Source organism: Rhinoraja longicauda, chromosome 26 (assembly GCF_053455715.1).
Source record: "Rhinoraja longicauda isolate Sanriku21f chromosome 26, sRhiLon1.1, whole genome shotgun sequence".
Lineage (NCBI taxonomy): Eukaryota > Metazoa > Chordata > Chondrichthyes > Rajiformes > Arhynchobatidae > Rhinoraja > Rhinoraja longicauda.
The window spans coordinates 9,807,494-9,827,166 of NC_135978.1; the positions used below are offsets into that span (position 1 = coordinate 9,807,494).

The 19,673-nt window shown below is 47.9% G+C and overlaps 1 protein-coding gene across 1 annotated transcript in view; it reads left to right on the top strand.

Annotated features, from left to right (window-relative positions):
- Positions 1 to 15,200, top strand: part of galnt17 (polypeptide N-acetylgalactosaminyltransferase 17) — a 314,798-nt gene extending 299,598 nt beyond the window's left edge. Inside the window, exons 10-11 of the mRNA XM_078422462.1 lie at positions 13,053 to 13,220; positions 14,275 to 15,200. Of these exons, the coding sequence (XP_078278588.1) occupies positions 13,053 to 13,220; positions 14,275 to 14,418 (312 nt within the window). The 3' untranslated portion in view covers positions 14,419 to 15,200. The remainder of the gene's footprint in view (positions 1 to 13,052; positions 13,221 to 14,274) is intronic.
- Positions 15,201 to 19,673: the final 4,473 nt, after the last annotated feature.

Genomic DNA, 19,673 nt, shown 5'->3' on the forward strand with positions numbered 1-19,673 from the left:
AATTTCTTTCCATGGGTGAAGGAACGCTTAATTAACTTGTGTCTCAATTACAGATAAGACAACCAGGCGAAAACCACAATCAGAATCACCTCATCACTTCTGCCAGGCTCTGACAAATGAGAAAAGCAAAGTGATTACAACTTAGCGAAGACTCCCATGAGCTTCTTAACAGCTTGATTAGTGAAGGAAGGGCTGCACATATTCTGAACACGTTCTCTGCTCCTTGCTGAACATTGAACAGTCTGCAATTATGCACTTCAACTTCCAAGACTCCAGACTTGGCTCATTTGCGAGCAGTGCGTACTTCAGAGTCCAAATGTACTGGGTTCAGAGATCTAAACGGATGATCCAAGCTGGTTACAACGCAGCACTACGGGAATCTTGCAAATATTTAATCTGGTTTCTTTTAGAGTCTTAGAATTAGCCAGCGTGGAAACGGGCCCTTCGGCCCAACTTGCCCACACCAACCAACATGCCCCATCTACACTAGTCCCACCTGCCTACTCATATCCCTCTAAACCTGTCCTATCCATGTACATGTCTAATTGTTTCTTAAACATTGTTCTAGTAACGTTTTGGTTAAGGCATTTGGGTTGCAGAATGGTGCAGCTGTCTTACAGCACCGGAGACCTGGGTTCAATCCTGACTACAGGTGCTGTCTGTACGGAGTTTGTACGTTCTCCCCGTGACCGCGTGGGTTTTCTCCGAGATCTTCGGTTTCCTCCCACACTCCAAAGACGTACGGGTTTGTAGCTTAATTGACTTGGTGTATGTGTAAATTGTCCCTAGTGTGTGTAGGGTAGCATTAATGTGCAGGGAACACTGGTCGGTGTGAACTCGGTAGGCCGAAGTGTCTGTTTCCACGCTGTATCTCTAAAACTAAAAAATAAAAATAAAATTAAACTGAGGCTCTCAGATGGGCCTTGTGGTACTATTAAATAAAACAGTAAAATATTTCCTTATCAACATTAATCTACCAATATTACTGAAGCAGATTATTTGTTTGGTGCTGTGTGGGCAACTTGCTGGGCACAAATCAGCCACAGCATTTTCTGCATATGTAGTTAATTGGCCGTGAAGCAGCATGGACAATGTTCTGAAAGGCATTAGCATGCCATCAAATCATTTTCAAACTTGTTGCAGTGGCATTGCAAGTGCATTGGGCTTGAAGGGAGGATCCAGGAATTCTTCTGCTGGACAAACCAGGAATCTTATTCATCCGAATTCCTGATTCCTTTGCAAGTTCACAAGTTAAAGTAGAATTAAGCCATTCGGCCCATCGAGTCTACTCCGCCATTCAATCATGGCTGATCTCTGCCTCCTAATCCCATTATCCTGCCTTCTCCCCATAACCCTTGACACCCGTTCTAATCAAGAATTTGTCTAACTCTGCCTTAAAAATATCCACTGACTTGGCCTCCATAGCCGTCTGTAGCAATGAGTTCCACAGATTAACTACCCTCTGACTAAAGAAGTTCCTTCTCACCACCTTTCTAAAAAGAGTGCCCTTTAATTCGGAGGCTATGACCTCTGGTCCTAGACTCCCCCACCAGTGGAAACATCCTCTCCACATCCACTCTATCTATGCATTTCATTGTTCTGCAAGTTTCAATGAGGTCCCCCCTCAACCTTCTAAACTCCAGCAAGTACAGGCCCAGTGCCGTTAAAGGTCATCATATGCTAACCCACTCATTCCTGGAATCATTCTCGTAAACCTCCTCTGGACCCCCTCCAGAGCCAGCACACCCTTCCTCAGATATGGGGCCCAAATTTGCTCACAGTACGTTTTTGTAAAGCTGAGCAATGAGAGACCCACAAGGAACAATGACCACACACATACAAGCTGTGCTCTTTCATTGCCTCAACTACTCTCATCATCCAAGTTTCCTTACCCTCTCACCACAATCATTACAATCCACCGCAACGATCCCAACTATGTTCCAAGGAAACACTTTTCCGGGTTTCTTGACTCCAGAATAGCTGGCACCATCCTTTCCTGCCACTCCGCTACCATCCAGTCAGAGAGTTGTAAATCTGTGGAATTCTCTGCCTCCGAAGGCAGTGGAGGCCAATTCTCTGAATGCATTCAAGAGAGAGCTAGATAGAGCTCTTAAGGATAGCGGAGTCAGGGGGTATGGGGAGAAGGCAGGAACGGGGTACTGATTGAGAATGATCAGCCATGATCACATTGAATGGCGGTGCTGGCTCGAAGGGCCGAATGGCCTCCTCCTGCACCTATTGTCTATTGTCTATCGAGACAAAATAAAATGTTAATTGAGATCAATGACATTTGCAAAATGGAAGTGATCAATATCAGCATTTCATTGTCATTAATAATTAATCTTCTATATGGGATTTTATAAGTTACTGAAGGCATTGCTACGATGACATTGTCTTATAGATTTTCAAATCATTCGAGAGCAAGCTGGTCCTTGAAATCAAATCCTCTGTCTTTGACAATGGTTGGGATCAGTTTAATTAACTCTGTATAGAGTGCAGAGATGTAATGGAGAGAGAGAGAGTAGCTATAGTTGGCTCATCAGCTGCACTGCCAGAAGTACATTATTGCTATTGAGGGCGTGCAGCGTAGGTTTACTAGGTTAATTCCCGGAATGGCGGGACTGTCATATGTTGAAAGACTGGAGCGACTAGGTTTGTATACACTGGAATTTAGAAGGATGAGAGGGGATCTTATCGAAACGTATAAGATTATTAAGGGGTTGGACATGTTAGAGGCAGGAAACATGTTCCCAATGTTGGGGGAGTCCAGAACCAGGGGCCACAGTTTAAGAATAAGGGGTAGGCCATTTAGAACAGAGATGAGGAAAAACTTTTTTAGTCAGAGAGTTGTGAATCTGTGGAATTCTCTGCCTCAGAGGGCAGTGGAGGCCAATTCTCTGAATACATTCAAGAGAGAGCTAGATAGAGCTCTTAAGGATAGCGGAGTCAGGGGGTATGGGGAGAAAGCAGGAACGGGGTACTGATTGAGAATGATCAGCCTTGATCACAATGAATGGCGGTGCTGGCTCGAAGGGCCGAATGGCCTACTCCTGCACCTATTGTCTATTGTCTATTGTCTAAATCCAGGGGAGTCCAGAACCAGGGGTCACAGTTTAAGAATAAGGGATAGGGCATTTAGGACTGAGATGAGGTAAAACTTTTTCACCCAGAGAGTTGTGAATCTGTGGAATTCTCTGCCACAGAAGGTAGCGGAGGCCAATTCACTGGATGTTTTCAAGAGAGAGTTAGATTTAGCTCTTAGGGCTAAAGAAATCAAGGGATATGGGGAAAAAGCAGGAACGGGGTACTGATTTTAGATGATCAGCCATGATCATATTGAATGGCGGTGCTGGCTCGAAGGGCCGAATGGCCTACTCCTGCACCTATTTTTCTCTGTGTTTCTAAGAGGAGAGTGTAGTTAGGAGAAGGCAGCAAAGGCAGTCTCACTGTCAGTTTGTGGGCTGATATTATCTATATACTAAAACTCTCGTTTGTTTGTTCCTGAACTACAGCCAAAGCGGTACACGGTAGCGCGACAACTTTAGGCCCACCTTACTCACCGTCGTCCCTTTGGTGCTAGTGGAAGAAGTTTCATTGAGATCGGTGTTATATTTTAAAAGTTATTCACATTTTTAATCTATCTCTGAGCGAGGGAGGGGGAGGGAGGGAGGAGGGAGGATAAGGGGGGTTGAGGGGGGTGGAGTGGGGGGAGGGGAAGGTGAGGGGGAGGGGAGGGAGAGGGAGGAGGAGGCAGGGGGGAGGGAGGGGGATGGAGGGGGAACGGGGAGGGGGGAGAGGGGAGGGGGAGGGGGGAGGAGAGGGTGCTGCATCAATGAAGGAGAGGTTTGGGCCCAACGGGTCCACTTGGTCTAGTTCAGGACTAAAATGTAGCACATTGTTCAGATCTATAGTCAATTAGAATGATGGAGGTTGAGGTGAGACCTGATGGAAGTATGTAAAAATTGTGGGAGGTATTGATAGGTTAGGCAGTCAGAACCTTTTTCACCGTGTTGAAATATAAAAAAAATTAAAATATGAAAACTAAAACTTTGACCTCTCAACATGAAGCCATGCCCTCTAGTTTTAGACTTTCCTGCCCTGGAGAAGAAACGGGTAGCTGTTCACCTTATCTCTTCCCCTTATGATTTGATATGCCTCCGTAAGGTCACCACTCGGCCTCCTACACTTCAGGGGAAAAAGGATCCATGCCCATCAAACCCTTGTCTCCTTTGATTCTTTTGTCACTAACGGCACGGTGGCGCAGCGGTAGAGTTACTGCGGTAGAATGCAGCGCCGGAGACTCAGGTTCGATCCTAACTACGGGTGCTGCACTGTAAGGAGTTTGTACGTTCTCCCCGTGACCTGCGTGGGTTTTCTCCGAGATCTTCGGTTTCCTCCCACACTCCAAAGACGTACAGGTATGTAGGTTAATTGGCTGGGTAAATGTAAAAATTGTCCCTAGTGGGTGTAGGATAGTGGCGGCAGCATGTGGCGGCGCCTAACGGCAGCGGCTGACTAGCAGTCTGTCCGTCTTTTTTTTGTTGAGTGTCGGTGTTGGGATGATTTTTATATATATTTTTTTGGTTGTGTATGTGTGGGAGGGGGTGGTGGTGTGTGGGGGGTGGGTGTGGGGGGGTGGGTGTGGGGAACTTTTCTCTTCCTCACGGCGCGGGGTGCGGCTCGGCTGCGGGGCCTAACATCCCCCGGTGCGGCTCGGCCGCTGGACTTTACATCCCGGTGCGGCTTGGCCGCTGGACTTTACATCCCGGTGCGGCTCGGCCGCTGGACTTTACATCCCGGTGCGGCTCGGCCGCTGGACTTACATTGCCCGGTGCAGCTCGGCTGCGGGGCTTAACACCGCCCGGTGCAGCTCGGCTGCGGGGCTTAACACCGCCCGGTGCAGCTCGGCTGCGGGGCTTAACACCGCCCGGTGCAACTCGGCTGCGGGACTTAACACCGCCCGGTGCAGCTCGGCTGCGGGGCTTAACACCGCCCAGTGCAACTCGGCTGCGGGACTTAACACCGCCCGGTGCAGCTCGGCTGCGGGACTTAACACCGCCCGGTGCGGCTCGGCTGCGGGACTTTTCACCGCTGGTGCGGCTCGGCTGCGGGACTTAGCTGCGCAAGGCTTGGTCGCGGGCCTTTCATCGCCCGGTTCGGCCGCGAGACGTTTCAGCGCCCGGTGCGGGGACTGTGCGGGTCGGTCGGGGACGAGCTGTCTGTCCATGGGCGTGGGGAAGAGAGGGGAAGTTTTGTTGCCTCCATCACAGTGAGGGGGTGTTTGGAGTCACTGTGATGGACGTTTATGTTGGGGTTATGTGTCTTGTGTTCTTTTTTTTTTCTATGACTGCTATGTAGTTTCGTTCGGTATTTCGGTACCGAACGACAAATAAAGCTCTGTTATGTGCGGGGATCGCTGGGCGGCACGGACTTGGAAGGCCGAAAAGGCCTGTTTCCGGCTGTATATATATGATATGATATGATATGATATGATACACTAGGTACGCTCACAATCACAGTGGCACTGTGGCACAGCAGTAAAGTTAGCGCCAGAGACCAAGGTTTGATCCTGGCTATGGATGCTGTCTGTACGGAGTTTGTACGTTCTCCAGGTCCTCCACTCTCCTCCCACACTCCAAAGTTTGTAGGTTGATTGGTTTATGTCAATTGTAAATTGTCCCTAGTGCGTAGGATAGTGCTAGTGTACGGGATGACCGCTGGTGGGTCCCTTGAAGACAGAAGCGGGGGAATTTATTATGGGGAACAAGGAAATGGCAGACGAGTTGAACCGGAACTTTGGATCTGTCTTCACTAAGGAAGATACAAGCAATCTCCCAGATCTTCTAGTGGCCAGAGATCCTAGGGTGACGGAGGAGCTGAAGGAAATCCACATTAGGCAGGAAATAGTGGTGGGTAGACTGATGGGACTGAAGGCTGATAAATCCCCAGGGCCGTAAGGAGGTGGCGTTAGAAATTGTGGACGCATTGGTGATCATTTTCCAATGTTCTATAGATTCAGGATCAGTTCCTGCGGATTGGAGGGTAGCTAATGTTGTCCCACTTTTTAAGAAAGGAGGGTGAGAGAAAACGGGAAATTATAGACCAGTTAGTCTGACATCAGTGGTGGGGAAGATGCTGGAGTCAATTATAAAAGACGAAATTGCGGAGCATTTGGATAGTAGTAACAGGATTGTTCCGAGTCAGCATGGATTTACGAAGGGGAAATCATGCTTGACTAATCTTCTGGAATTCTTTGAGGATGTAACTAGGAAAATTGACAGGGGAGAGCCAGTGGATGTGGTGTACCTTGACTTTCAGAAAGCCTTTGACAAGGTTCCACATAGGAGATTAGTGGGCAAAATTAGAGCACATGGTATAACATAACATAACATAACATAACAGAACTTTATTGTCATTCGGTATAAATACCGAACAAAATTTCACCAGTCACAAGACACAGCAAAAAAGAAAAGAACACAGGACACACGACCCCAACACCAACATCCATCACAGTGACTCCAAACACCCCCTCACTGTGATGGAGGCAACAAAACTTCCACACTCTTCCCCCCGCGCCCACGGACAGACAGCTCGACCCCTACCGAGGCGACCGACCTGCACAGCCCCCGCAAGGGGATGGAAGGCCCCGCGGCCGAGCCACACCGGGCACTGAAACGTCCCGCGGCCGAGCCGCGCCGGCGATGTTAAGTCCAGCGGCCGAGCCGCGCCGGGCGATGGAAGGCCCCGCGGCCGCTGCTAAGTCCCGCGGCCGAGCCGCACCGGGCATTGAAACATCCCGCGGCCGAGCCGCGCCGGCAATGTTAAGTCCCGCAGCCGAGCCGCGCCGGGCGATGGAAGGCCCCGCGGCCGCGCCGGGCGCTGAACCGTTCCGCGGTCGAGCCGCACCGGGCGATGGAAGGCCCCGCGGCTGAGCCGCACCGAGCGCTGAACCGTCCCGCGGCCGTACCGGGCGATGGAAGGCCCCGTGGCCGAGCCGCACCGGGCACTGAAACGTCCCGCGGCCGAGCCACGCCGGCGATGTTAAGTCCAGCGGCCAAGCCGCGCCAGGCGATTGAAGGCCCCGCGGGCGATGGAAGGCCCCGCGGCCGAGCTGCGCCCCGGGGAAGAGACCTAATAAAGGAAAGGTTTCCCCCGCCCCACCCCACCCCACCCACCCCCCCCACACATACACAGCCAAAAACAGAAACAAAAACCATCCCAACACCGACACAAACAAAAAAAAAAGGAAAAAAAGACAAACAGACTGCCAGAGAGCCGCAGGAGTTAGGCGCAGCCACACGTGACCACACATGGAGGTAGGGTACTGACATGGATAGAAAATTGGTTGACAGACAGAAAGCAAAGAGTGGGGATAAATGGGTCCCTTTCAGAATGGCAGGCAGTAACTAGTGGGGTACCGCAAGGCTCGGTGCTGGGACCGCAGCTATTTACAATATACATTAATGACTTGGATGAAGGGATTAAAAGTACCATTAGCAAATTTGCAGATGATACAAAGCTGGGTGGCAGTGTGAACTGTGAGGAAGATGCTATGAGGTTGCAGGGTGACTTGGACAGGTTGTGTGAGTGGGCGGATGCATGGCAGATGCAGTTTAATGTGGATAAGTGTGAGGTTATCCACTTTGGTGGTAAGAATAGGAAAGCAGAGTATTATCTGAATGGTGTCAAGTTAGGAACAGGGGATGTACAATGAGATCTGGGTGTCCTAGTGCATCAGTCACTGAAAAGAAGCATGCAGGTACAGCAGGCAGTGAAGAAAGCCAATGGAATGTTGGTCTTCATAACAAGAGGAGTTGAGTATAGGAGCAAAGAGGTCCTTCTGCAGTTGTACAGGGCCCGAGTGAGACTGCACCTGGAGTACTGTGTGCAGTTTTGGTCTCCAAATTTGAGGAAGGATATTCTTGCTATTGAGGGCGTGCAGCGTAGGTTTACTAGGTTAATTCCCAGAATGGCGGGACTGTCATATGTTGAAAGACTGGAGTGACTAGGCTTGTATACACTGGAATTTAGAAGGATGAGAGGAGATCTTATCGAAACGTATAAGATTATTAAGGGGTTCGACATGTTAGAGGCAGGAAACATGTTCCCAATGTTGGGGGAGTCCAGAACAAGGGGCCACAGTTTAAGAATAAGGGGTAGGCCATTTAGAACTGAGATGAGGAAAATAAATTTCAGTCAGAGAGTTGTGAATCTGTGGAATTCTCTGCCTCAGAAGGCAGTGGAGGCCAATTCTCTGAATGCATTCAAGAGAGAGCTAGATAGAGCTCTTAAGGATAGCGGAGTCAGGGGGTATGGGGAGAAGGCAGGAACGGGGTACTGATTGAGAATGATCTGCCATGATCACATTGAATGGCGGTACTGGCTCGAAGGGCCGAATGGCCTCCTCCTGCACCTATTGTCTATTGTTTATTGTCTATTGTCGGCGCAGAGTCGGTGGGCTGAAGAGCCTCTTTCCAAGTTGCATCTTTAAAGTTTAAAGTAAAGTAAAGACGAAGATAACTGTTTGAAAAAGCACACGCCTTGAGCATGCTACTGTACAGCACAGCATGACACAGCAGCAAAGCTTGGACGACCAATCTACATCAAGAACGCAAATTGAGTAATTTTCATTTCTGCTGTCTTCGTTGCATCCTGGGAACTCCTCGGCAGGTCAAAATCATCAATGAATCTGTCATCTCAAAATCATCAATGAATCTGACCACCATGCCTCGTATCCCTGCGATCCTCAAGCAGAAGCACCACCATAGGCTTGGACCTGTTATTGTTGTTGTTGTTCGTCCTTCGGTTTCGAAGATGACCATGACTTCACTTTCAGTTGGAGGATTGGTGACTGTGGGTCTGGAAGTGACTGGTGAGGCCAATCCGGGCCCGGAAGGCACGCCCACACGTAGGACACAAGTGGATGGGTGCTGCAGTGGAAGTGGAGGTAGCCCGGGCCTTGCGCGCGGTGCGTTTCCTCTGGGCCTCTGCAGTGCGTCTGTTCTCTGCTGCACGGGCTCCTGTGGTGAGCATGCTACGCCAGGTTGGACGGTCCAGACCTAGAGACTCCCAAGTGCTGAGGTTGATGTCCAAGTCTTTGAGGGGCACTTTGAGGCAGCTTGGAGCTGTACACAGGATGGAAAATGGACGCATCTCCAAAGATGTGCTGTACAGGGAGGTTGCCAATGGGTAGAAGCCAAGAGGAAGACTAAAGCTTCGCTACGAGGAAACGATGAAAAGAGATATGGCATATTTTAACGTTGGCACTGACAACTGGGAAGGGGCTACTGAGGACCGGGGAAGGTGGAGAAAGGACCTCCAGGCGGGTATAAAGCACCACGACAGCAGATGGTTCAAGACCATCGAGGGGAGGCACCAAGTTGTCAGGGGTTATAGGGAGAAGGCAGGAGAATGGGGTTGAGAGGGATAGATAGAGCAGCCACGATTGAATGGCGGAGTAGACTCGAGGAGCCGGATGGCCTACCTCTACTCCGATGATTTATGAACGCCACAAAATGGTCAAGGGGCCACAGCGACACACTCCCCTATCCCAATGGCGAGAGACAACTTCACCCATGGAAGATGTGGGAAGCTCTGCCTGTCAAGGATAGGCTTAGTCTTCCTTAGTCTTAGCAGGAAATGCAACCACAGATAAAATCTGAGAATAAAGGGGAAGCCATTTAAAACTGAGGTGAGAAGGAACTTGGAGAGGGGATTGCAGAGAGTTGTGAATTTGTGGAATTCTCTGCCACAGAGGGCAGTGGAAGCCAAATCACTGGATGGATTTAAGAGAGAGTTAGATAGAGCTCAAGGGGCTAGTGGAATCAAGGGATATGGGGAGAAGGCAGGCATGGGTTATTGATTGTGGACGATCATCCATGATCACAATGAATGAAGGGCCGAATGGCCTCCTCCTGCACCTATTTTCTATGTTTCTATAAAGCAATCCCCTCTCCAAGCAGGCCAATGTCAAAGCAGCACCATCACCTCTCGCAGATTGATGGATGCCAACAACAATGGGGATAATGTACGGTGGCCAACTGGGCTACCAGAATATCTTTAGGATGCAAGAGGAGACAGAGACACTGACAGAAACCCTCACAGTGAAGGGGAGAATGTGCAAACTCCACATAGACGGCACATATGATAAGGGCCAAATTCCCAGTCTCTGGGAGCCTTCAGTAACGAGCGCTGTGCCAACCATGCCACCCCTCACTGCATTACAGTGAAAATCATTGAACCGTATGTCCGTAAATTGAAGAACGCCAGTAACACGTCCCTCCCTCTATGACTGTCAAAATACTCAAAAGAAAATGGAACCCCTTATACACATTTTTTAGATATTAAAAAGATCTCCAAGGAGAACAATAATTGTAGATTTTGTGACTCAAAGTGATGTACTTCACGGCACCAAAAAAAAAAAATATTTATTTGATATCAATCCTCAAGGCAATGAGAGTATTAGCATAGAGATTTAAAAGAGAAAATATCAAGTGCTGGAGCAATTCAGCAGGTCAGGTAGCATCACTGGAGAACATGAACAGGTGATGTTTCAGGTTGGGGACCTTTCTTCAGACTGACATGGATAGGTGACATTTCGGGTCAGGATTCTTCTTCAGACTCAACACAGTCTGAAGTAAGGTCTCGACCCGAAACGTCAGCCATTCTTTCTCGCCAGAGATGTTGCCTGTCCCACTGAGTTACTCCAGCTTTTTGTGTCTATCTACAGTCTAAAGAAAGGTCCCAACCTGAAACGTCTGCCTATCCATGTCCTCCAGACCCTGCTGCCCGACCCGTTGAGTTACTCCAGCACTTTGTGTTTTGTGTAAGATTCCAGCTACTTTCTGCAGCTCCTAGTGTCTACTCTTTTTAAGAGAGAAATTGTTTCCAGTTCCCGCAACGTTGGTGCCCTCTAATGTCAAACTAGGTACACTGCAGGGCTCAGCAGACAGGCTTTGGGAATAGAAACATAGAAACATAGAAAATAGGTGCAGGAGTAGGCCATTCGGCCCTTCGAGCCTGCACCGCCATTCAATATGATCATGGCTGATCATCCAGCTCAGTAACCTGTACCTGCCTTCTCTCCATACCCCCTGATCCCTTTAGCCACAAGGGCCACGTCTAACTCCCTCTTAAATATAGCCAATGAACTGGCCTCAACTACCTTCTGTGGCAAAGAATTCCACAGACTCACCACTCTCTGTGTGAAGAAATGTTTTCTCATCTCGGTCCTAAAAGACTTCCCCCTTATCCTTAAGCTGTGACCCCTGGTTCTGAACTCCCCCAACATCGGGAACAATCTTCCCGCATCTAGTCTCTCCAACCCCTTAAGAATTTTATATGTTTCTATAAGATCCCCCCTCAGTCTTCTAAATTCCAGTGAATGCAAGCCTAGTCTATCCAGTCTTTCTACATATGAAAGTCCCGCCATCCCGAATGATGGTGTGTGGTTTTAAAACTGAGCACGATTGACACCGTTCCTATTGTGAAGTATTTGGGATTTTTAATTTGGGATTTCTCTGCTGTGATAATGAGAAAATCACGTTATGAGTCCAGTGCAAAAGACTTGGAAGAAAAATTCGTGTCGGCAGCAGCTCGCTTAAAAGATCAGTCTGAAGAAGGGTCTCGTCCCGAAACGTCACCCATTCCTTCTCTCCAGAGATGCTGCCTGTCCCGCTGAGTTACTCCAGTATTTTGTGTCTATCTTCGGTGTAAACCCTCAACTGCAGTTCCTTCCTACGCAAGCGGACGTTTATCATTGTTTACTGTTCATTTATAATTTGTGTCACAGTATTTTACAATCCCACACCTGTTACGCTACTGTTATGAGCTCTGGAAGTGACCTGTGGGGATTCAAATGATTTTCTATTTAATTGTTACTGCAAACTTTGGAGATAGGTAGACACAGACTAAAGGGTTTTTGATAACAACATATTGGAACAAAGGCTAGAGTTTTAAAACCGAAGGCGATGAGACAAAAGGATGCAAGAGTTGCGAATTGTGAAGCCAGAGGAAAGGAAGGTGGGTGGAGGGAGAGGGGGATTACGGAAATAAGTCTGAATCCAGGCGGGGCACAAGTGAGAGGGGGATGGGAGAAAGAACGGTGAAGAAAGGAGAGGGCAGGGGAGGTGTTGGAGGGGTTACCTAATATTGGAGAATTTAGTATTCATTCCATTGGGTTGTAAGCAGTTTTTTTCTCAGTCCATGATGGAAGAGAAGGGGAAAGGAAGTGAGGTGATTGTTCTTCCAGTAACTGGCATATTGTTAGCCTCCTGCCATGTGGAAATAGCCATTGTTCTATGATTAACTCGTGCGGGCCTTCCATCGCCCGGTGCGGCCACGGGGACTGAACAGCGCCCGGTGCGGCCGCGGGGCCTTCCATCACCCGGTGCGGCTCGGCCACGGGACTGAACAGCGCCCGGTGCGGCCGCGGGGCCTTCCATCGCCCGGTGCAGCTCGGCCGCGGGGCCTTCCATCGTGCGGCTCGGCCGCGAGGCCTTCCATCGCCCGGTGCGGCTCGGCCGCGGGGCCTTCCATCGTGCGGCTCGGCCGCGGGGCCTTCCATCGCCCGGTGCGGCTCGGCCGCGGGACTTTCCAGCGCCTGGTGCGGCTCGGCCGCGGGGCCTTCCATCGTGCGGCTCGGCCGCAGGGCCTTCCATCGCCCGGTGCGGCTCGGCCGCGGGACTGTCCAGCGCTCGGTGCGGCTCGGCCGCGTGGACTTTCCATCTCCTTGCGGGGGCTGTGCAGGTCGGTCGCCTCAGTAGGGGTCGAGTTGTCTGTACGTGGGAGGGGCACGGGGGAAGAGAGAGGGGAAGTTTTTGGCCTCCATCACAGTGAGGGGGTGTTTGGAGTCACTGTGATGGATGTTTGTGTTGGGGTTGTGTCTTGTGTTTTTTTTTGTTGTTGTACTGCTGGCTAAGTAATCTCGTTCTGTATGAATGACAAATAAAGCTATTTTGGATTTTTGGTATGTGTGGTAGTAACCAGCAGTAAAATTAAAGCGTGATTTTACAACTGCAATAAGCTGATTTTTGCGTGCTTCTCTCTTGCAGCTGGTCAGATATACAAAAGAAAGATACATACACCTTGGATCCTTGGGGTCTGTTATTCAGCTGCCGGACACACAATGCCTGGTGGACAACAGGAAGAGTCGACATCCTCAGCTTTTTGATTGTGAGAGAGTGAAAAACGCTTACCTGAAGTCTTGGCGTTTTGTCCAGGTGGGTGATAGGGAATGATGCCCCATTTACAAATCTTCTCCATCATTTACAAAAGCCTTTCACGACACGGAACTTCAGGACATTTGGACAGGTACATGGATAGGAAAGGTTTAGAAGGATAATGGGCGAAATGCAGGCATGTGGGACTAGCGTAGATGGAGGATCTTGGTCGGCATGGACAAGAGCCTATTTCCCGGCTGTACGACTCAAAACCAGCACCTTAGCATCTATATTCCTTCATGAGAGCACTAGGCATCAGAGAGAGAGAGAGAGAGAAAAAAAGGGCAGCACGGTGGCGCAACGGTAGAGTTGATACCTTACAGCACCAGAGATCCGGGTTCTATCCTGACTATGGGTGCTTGTCTGTACGAAGTTTGTACGTTCTCCCCGTGACCTGCGTGGGTTTTCTCCGAGATCTTCAGTTTCCTCCCACACTCCAAAGACGTACAGGTTTGTAGGCTAATTGGCTTGGTGTAAATGTAAATTGTCCCTAGCGCTTATAGGATAGTGTTAGTGTGCAGGGATCGCATTTCTAAAGTATAAACACAGCTGCAGAGGGCTAATGCCTAATGACTTCTGCCTGCCTCAGCCTATGTTATTGCAAATGAGACCCCCATAAAATAAAATACTCATAGTTTAGCTTAATTTACAGCCTCAGCAACTATAAAAGACAGAAGAATGTAGAAACAAGGAACAGCAGATGCTGGTTCGCCAAAGAAGATAAAAAAAAGTGCTGGTGTAACTCAGCGGGTCAGGCAACATCTCTGGAGAACACGGATAGGTGACAATTAGGGTCTGGACCCTTCTGTGTCTGGATGTCCGATCCGAAACGTCACCTCTCCATGTTCTCCAGCGACGCTGCCTGACCCGCTGAGTTACTCCAGCACTTTGTGCCTTAAACTATGAAAGGTTGTGGTTGAGAATTTCATAAACATTTTCAATGACCTCAAATGTGGTCGTGATTCGTTATGAGGCCGTTGGCTTTCGTTAAAAGTATCCGGCTGTTACTGTGATTGTGAATGGGTGTGATGGGGGTCTTCTTGTGTCTCCTCAGAGTGGATCGATCCTTAACCTGGAAACTGGCCGCTGCCTAGAGGTGGAGACCAACAAGAAGGCTGACTTTGGGCTGGAGCTGGTTTTACAGCAATGCACAGGACAGAAATGGACAATTAGAAATGTCTTGAAACAAACGACCTAATGCTGAACTGGCACAATCCAAAGAAAACTGGATCCCTCAGTAACTGAATGACTAAAAAAAAAAACATCTGAGTGATATTCTGACAGGCATGGGGATGAGAACACCCTGAAGGCCTCCAACATATTTGAGTGAAAACACAAACTCAAAGTGGGTTTGTTCTTCAAGCTTCTGGGCTTTTATTTTTATTTTGAGATTTTAAAATAAGATCTTATTTTCAGTAAATGTTATATATAATCAAATGGGGAAAATGTTGAGAAATATCTATTCAATAAATTAATAATTCTGTGTGATTAAAATTGATTGGTGCACACTGTAAAAATGCTTCGGTCAAAGCTAACCATCGATAAGTGGAACCCAATGAGATGTGTTCTGCTGTTACCTCTTGACAACCATTATCATTTGGGATTTTGTGCCGACTCTCAGCCTTTTGAAGGGTGGTCTGAGTGTGGTCATTGAGATTCCAATCTGCATGAATCCATTATGTGTTAAACTGCTTTCACATTTGACATTACCTTTCCAAGTACTGGTACTAACGTACATTGACTACAAATGCCACGAGGCATAGTGAAAATTGAAATCCTACACTGATGGAGCACAGGTTGATTTGGAATTGGCGCGATGATATTTTGTCACGCGGGGATTTGAACTAACTTTGCTAAACCTGCTCCCCAGTGCTCTCACCAGTTACCTTGTCGAATTCACGTTATTTCGAAAGATCACTCAGCATTCCTGGATGCATTGGGCCTCTTAGTATTTGAGCTGCTTGGCAAAGTAAAGAAAGATAGCCGACTAGGGTTGAATAAAACGGACCCCCGACCAACATTAACTAAAAGGGTGAGGACCACTGCCTTCCAGCAGCACTAACCGTCGCTCGAAATGTGACACAGGTATCGATTTCCAACTTGCATTGTCAGGAATTTGCTTGTATCAATATTGTCTGTATGTTGTCGTAAAAGTGAAATAAAGATGTGGCAGAGACACTAAAATATACAAAACAGTTGGGAAGGATCAATTTGTATAAGAAAATAACTGCAGATGCTGGTACAAATCAATTTATTCACAAAATGCTGGAGTAACTCAGCAGGTCAGGCAGCATCTCGGGAGAGAAGGAATGGGTGACGTTTCGGGTCGAGACCCTTCTTCAGTCAGACTGAAGAAGGGTCTCGACCCGAAACGTCACCCATTCCTTCTCTCCCGAGATGCTGCCTGACCTGCTGAGTTACTCCAGCATTTTGTGAATAAATCGGGAAGGATCAATTTAGTAGTTTTGCAGTTATTTGTTGTAGGGTCACTTTGTCTTTTTTGATGAAGTATGGTTGGAAAGGTGATGTAATTTCTCTACCTGCCTGTACAAGCACAGAGTTCCACTCCCACCCGCACATTTAGACATTTCTAAGTTTACTTTTTTCAAATATGGCGCGGAGCTAGGTGACTGTGTGTGCTGGTCTCAGAATAGGATCAGATATCACCCCATTACAATCGCTCCACTCTTTTAGACCTTTCTGTCAGAGGCAAATCTTGCATTAAATGTGGCAGCCTTTGTCTCTCCGAGATCTTCGGTTTCCTCCCACACTCCAAAGACGTACAGGTATGTAGGTTAATTGGCTGGGTAAATGTAAAAATTGTCCCTAGTGGGTGTAGGATAGTGTTAATGTACGGGGATCACTGGGCGGCACGGACCTGGAGGGCCGAAAAGGCCTGTTTCCGGCTGTATATATATGATATGATATGATATGATATGTATAGTCGTTACTTTGACAGGATAGCACACAAACATAAGCTTTTCATTGTACCTCAGTACACTTGACATGTAATGAACCAATCTAAACTAAGCTACACCATCTCAGTGGATAACTTTGAACCAGCAAAGAGTTATAATGGGAAGTTTAGATGAGGGACCCTCAATTCAACAGCAAAGGGTTACAATGAGGTTTAGATGGGGAGACCGTCAGTTCAATAGCAGGTAGCAGATATCCACAGACTGTTCTTGAACATGTCAGCAGAGGGAGCTCTAGACATAGCTTGGCAATGAAGAAGAGCGATTTCATTTCGTTCAGATATGCACCGTGGAAACAGGCTCTTCGGCCCACCGAGTCCATGCCGATCATTGATTACGTGTATACACAATAGTTCCATGTCTTACACACTGGGGTCCAGTTACAGAAGCCAATTAACCTACAAACCTGCATGTCTTTGGAATGTGGGGAGAAACTGGAGCACCCAGAGAAAACCCATGCAGTGAGAGGGTGGACGCACAAACTCTGCACAGACAGCACCCGTAGGCAGAATCAAACCCAGGTCTCCGGTGCAGTGAGGCAGCAACTATGATTTGTGTGATTTTTAACATCTTAACTCTTCAGAACCCAAATTTTTGCTTATAAGGCCATAAGGTCATATGGAATCGGAGTAGAATTTGGCCATTCGGCCCATCAAGTCTACTCTGCCATTCAATCATGGCTGATCTATCTTTCCCTCCTGACCCCATTCTCCTGCCTTCTCCCCATAATCTCTGACCACCTGTACTGATCAAGAATCTATCTATAGGCACAATCTGAAATGCCAGAATGTAACCCTGATAGGAGAAGGAGCAGACTTAAATCTTAATAGATGCAGCCAAAACATAAGACTTCACTCCCAAAATCTTGTAGGAAGGAACTACAGATGCGAGTTTACACCGAAGATAGACACAAAATGCTGGAGTAACTCGGCGGGACAGGCAGCATCTGTGGAGAGGAGAAAGGGGTGATGTTTTGGGTCACAACACAAAACGTCACCCATTCCTTCTCTCCAGAAATGCCACCTGTCCCGCTGAATTACTCCAGCATTTTGTGTCCACCCCCCAAATTTTCCTATCTTAATTGCAGTCCACGAACACTTTTGTGTAGGAAAGAACTGCAGATGCTGGTATAAATTGCGTAGGAAAGAACTGCAGGTGCTGGTTCAAATTGAAGATAGACACAAAAAGCTGGAGTAACACAGCGGGACAGGCAGCATCTGTGGAGAGAAGGAATGGGTGATGTTTCGGGTCGAGACCCTTCTTCATACACTTTTGTGATAAGTTGGCCCTGACATATGCATGGAGTGGAGAGGGCAGTAGAAAGGTAAGACATCGGCGAAACCAAGCGCAAGCTCGGCGATCGCTTCGCTGAACACCTGCGCTCGGTCCGCATTAACAAAACTGATCTCCCGGTGGCCGAGCACTTTAACTCCCCCTCCCATTCCCAGTCTGACCTTTCTGTCATGGGCCTCCTCCAGTGCCATAGTGAGGCCCGCCGGAAATTGGAGGAGCAGCACCTCATATTTCGCCTGGGCAGTTTGCAGCCCGGTGGTATGAACGTCGACTTCTCCAACTTCAGATAGCTCCTCTGTCCCTCCCTTCCCCTCCTCCTTCCCAGATCTCCCTCTATCTTTCTGTCTCCACCTATATCCTTCCTTTGTCCCGCCCCCCCTGACATCAGTCTGAAGAAGGGTCTCGACCCGAAACGTCACCCATTCCTTCTCTCCCGAGATGCTGCCTGACCTGCTGAGTTATTCCAGCATTTTGTGAATAAATCGAGCAGTAGAAAGGTAGGTTTGTACCTGCTGGGAAGCTCAGACATCATTTAAAGATGGATTTACTTTTTCCCAACTATCAACCAGTTTCCGTGCAAGAATCCTGCCTTCATAGCTTTGCGAAGGAAGGTGAGAGGGAGGGATTGCACAGACCTAAGAGATCAGAAGAACTAGGAGACCTGGAAAGATCATGGCTATACATTCACTGGCCACGTTGTGGAGAAAGCAGGTGGCGTGTTTGACCCACTCCCTGGATACCAAACTGTCCAGGTTTAAAAAATGGTTAATTTTAACCCAATTTGTTTACCGGCAAGAATAACGTTCGCTGCCATGGCAATTCATGTTTAAATATTGAATCAAAGCACAAAAGGTATTTGTTCCAACCGCATTTGGAATATTGCCAGCAGTTTTGAGCCCCATAAGTGGCACGCCCCAAGCTTGGTGAACCTGTGGAATTCTTTGCCACAGAAGGCTGTGGAGGCCAAGTCAGTGGATATATTTTAAGGCGGAGATAGATAGATTCTTGATCAGTACAGGTGGTCAGAGATTATGGGGAGAAGGCAGGAGAATGGGGTCAGGAGAGAGAGATAGATCAGCCATGATTGAATGGCAGAGTAGACTTGATGGGCCGAATGGCCAAATTCTACTCCGATTCCATATGACCTTATGGCCTTATAAGCAGAAATTTGGGTTCTGAAGAGTTAAGATGTTAAAATGAATTTGGAAATAATCACTGAGGCCATTGATTAACTTGGTGTCAATCGGTTCTTTACAATGACATGAATCGAACTGCTAATTATTGTCATTAACCCATCCTCAATTCACACCTTGGAATGACAGAAAACCTAGGATATGGATTTTGGCAGATGCCCCGGGATATTTCTGAAATCTCTTTTATGGATGATGAAACACTTAATTAACATGTTGGCAACCCAAATTATACATAAAGCAGCCAGGCAGAAACTGCAATCAGAATCACCTCATCGTTAATGCCTTCTTCTGACAAATAGGGAGAGTAAAATAATTACAAATTAGTTTGGAATCCCATGAGAGAGACTTTATTTTGCTTATGGGCATCTTTAAGGCAGCGGCCAATGCTAATGCTTATCAGATTCATTCATGCAAAGAATGAGTCCAAGACCCTTGATGTGTCCAGGACCTTTGTGCTTCACAAGTTCAGACCCATTTGGCACGACATGGGGAACCAGGTCTAATCTGGTTTCTGTGCAGTTAACAAATCTCTGACTGGGAGTAGAGTGTTGTATTTATTGTGACACTGAGATGGTATCCAGTGTTTCCTTTTCAAGACTCCATTATGGAAATCCAGTTGAAAAATTGGCATTTGTGAATGATGTGAGTGTTATCCTTGATGCCATTATTGCACATTGGTACTGAAGAGAGACACAAAATGCTGGAGTAACTCAGCAGGACAGGCAGCATCTCTGGAGAGAAGGAATACGTGACCTTTCGGGATGCGACCCTTCATCAGACTGAGAATCAGGGGAGAGGGAGTCTAGAGATATAGAAGGGTAAGGTGTGAAAACAACAGATCAAAGCGGATGGTGATAAGGAAATGTAGACTGGTTCATTGCTAGCTGAGAAGAAGGTGACCATGTGGCATACAATCAGTAATATTTAATCAGGAGGACAGTAGAACTAGTCAGAGAATTAGGATGGGGGATGGACAGAGAGGGAAAGCAAGG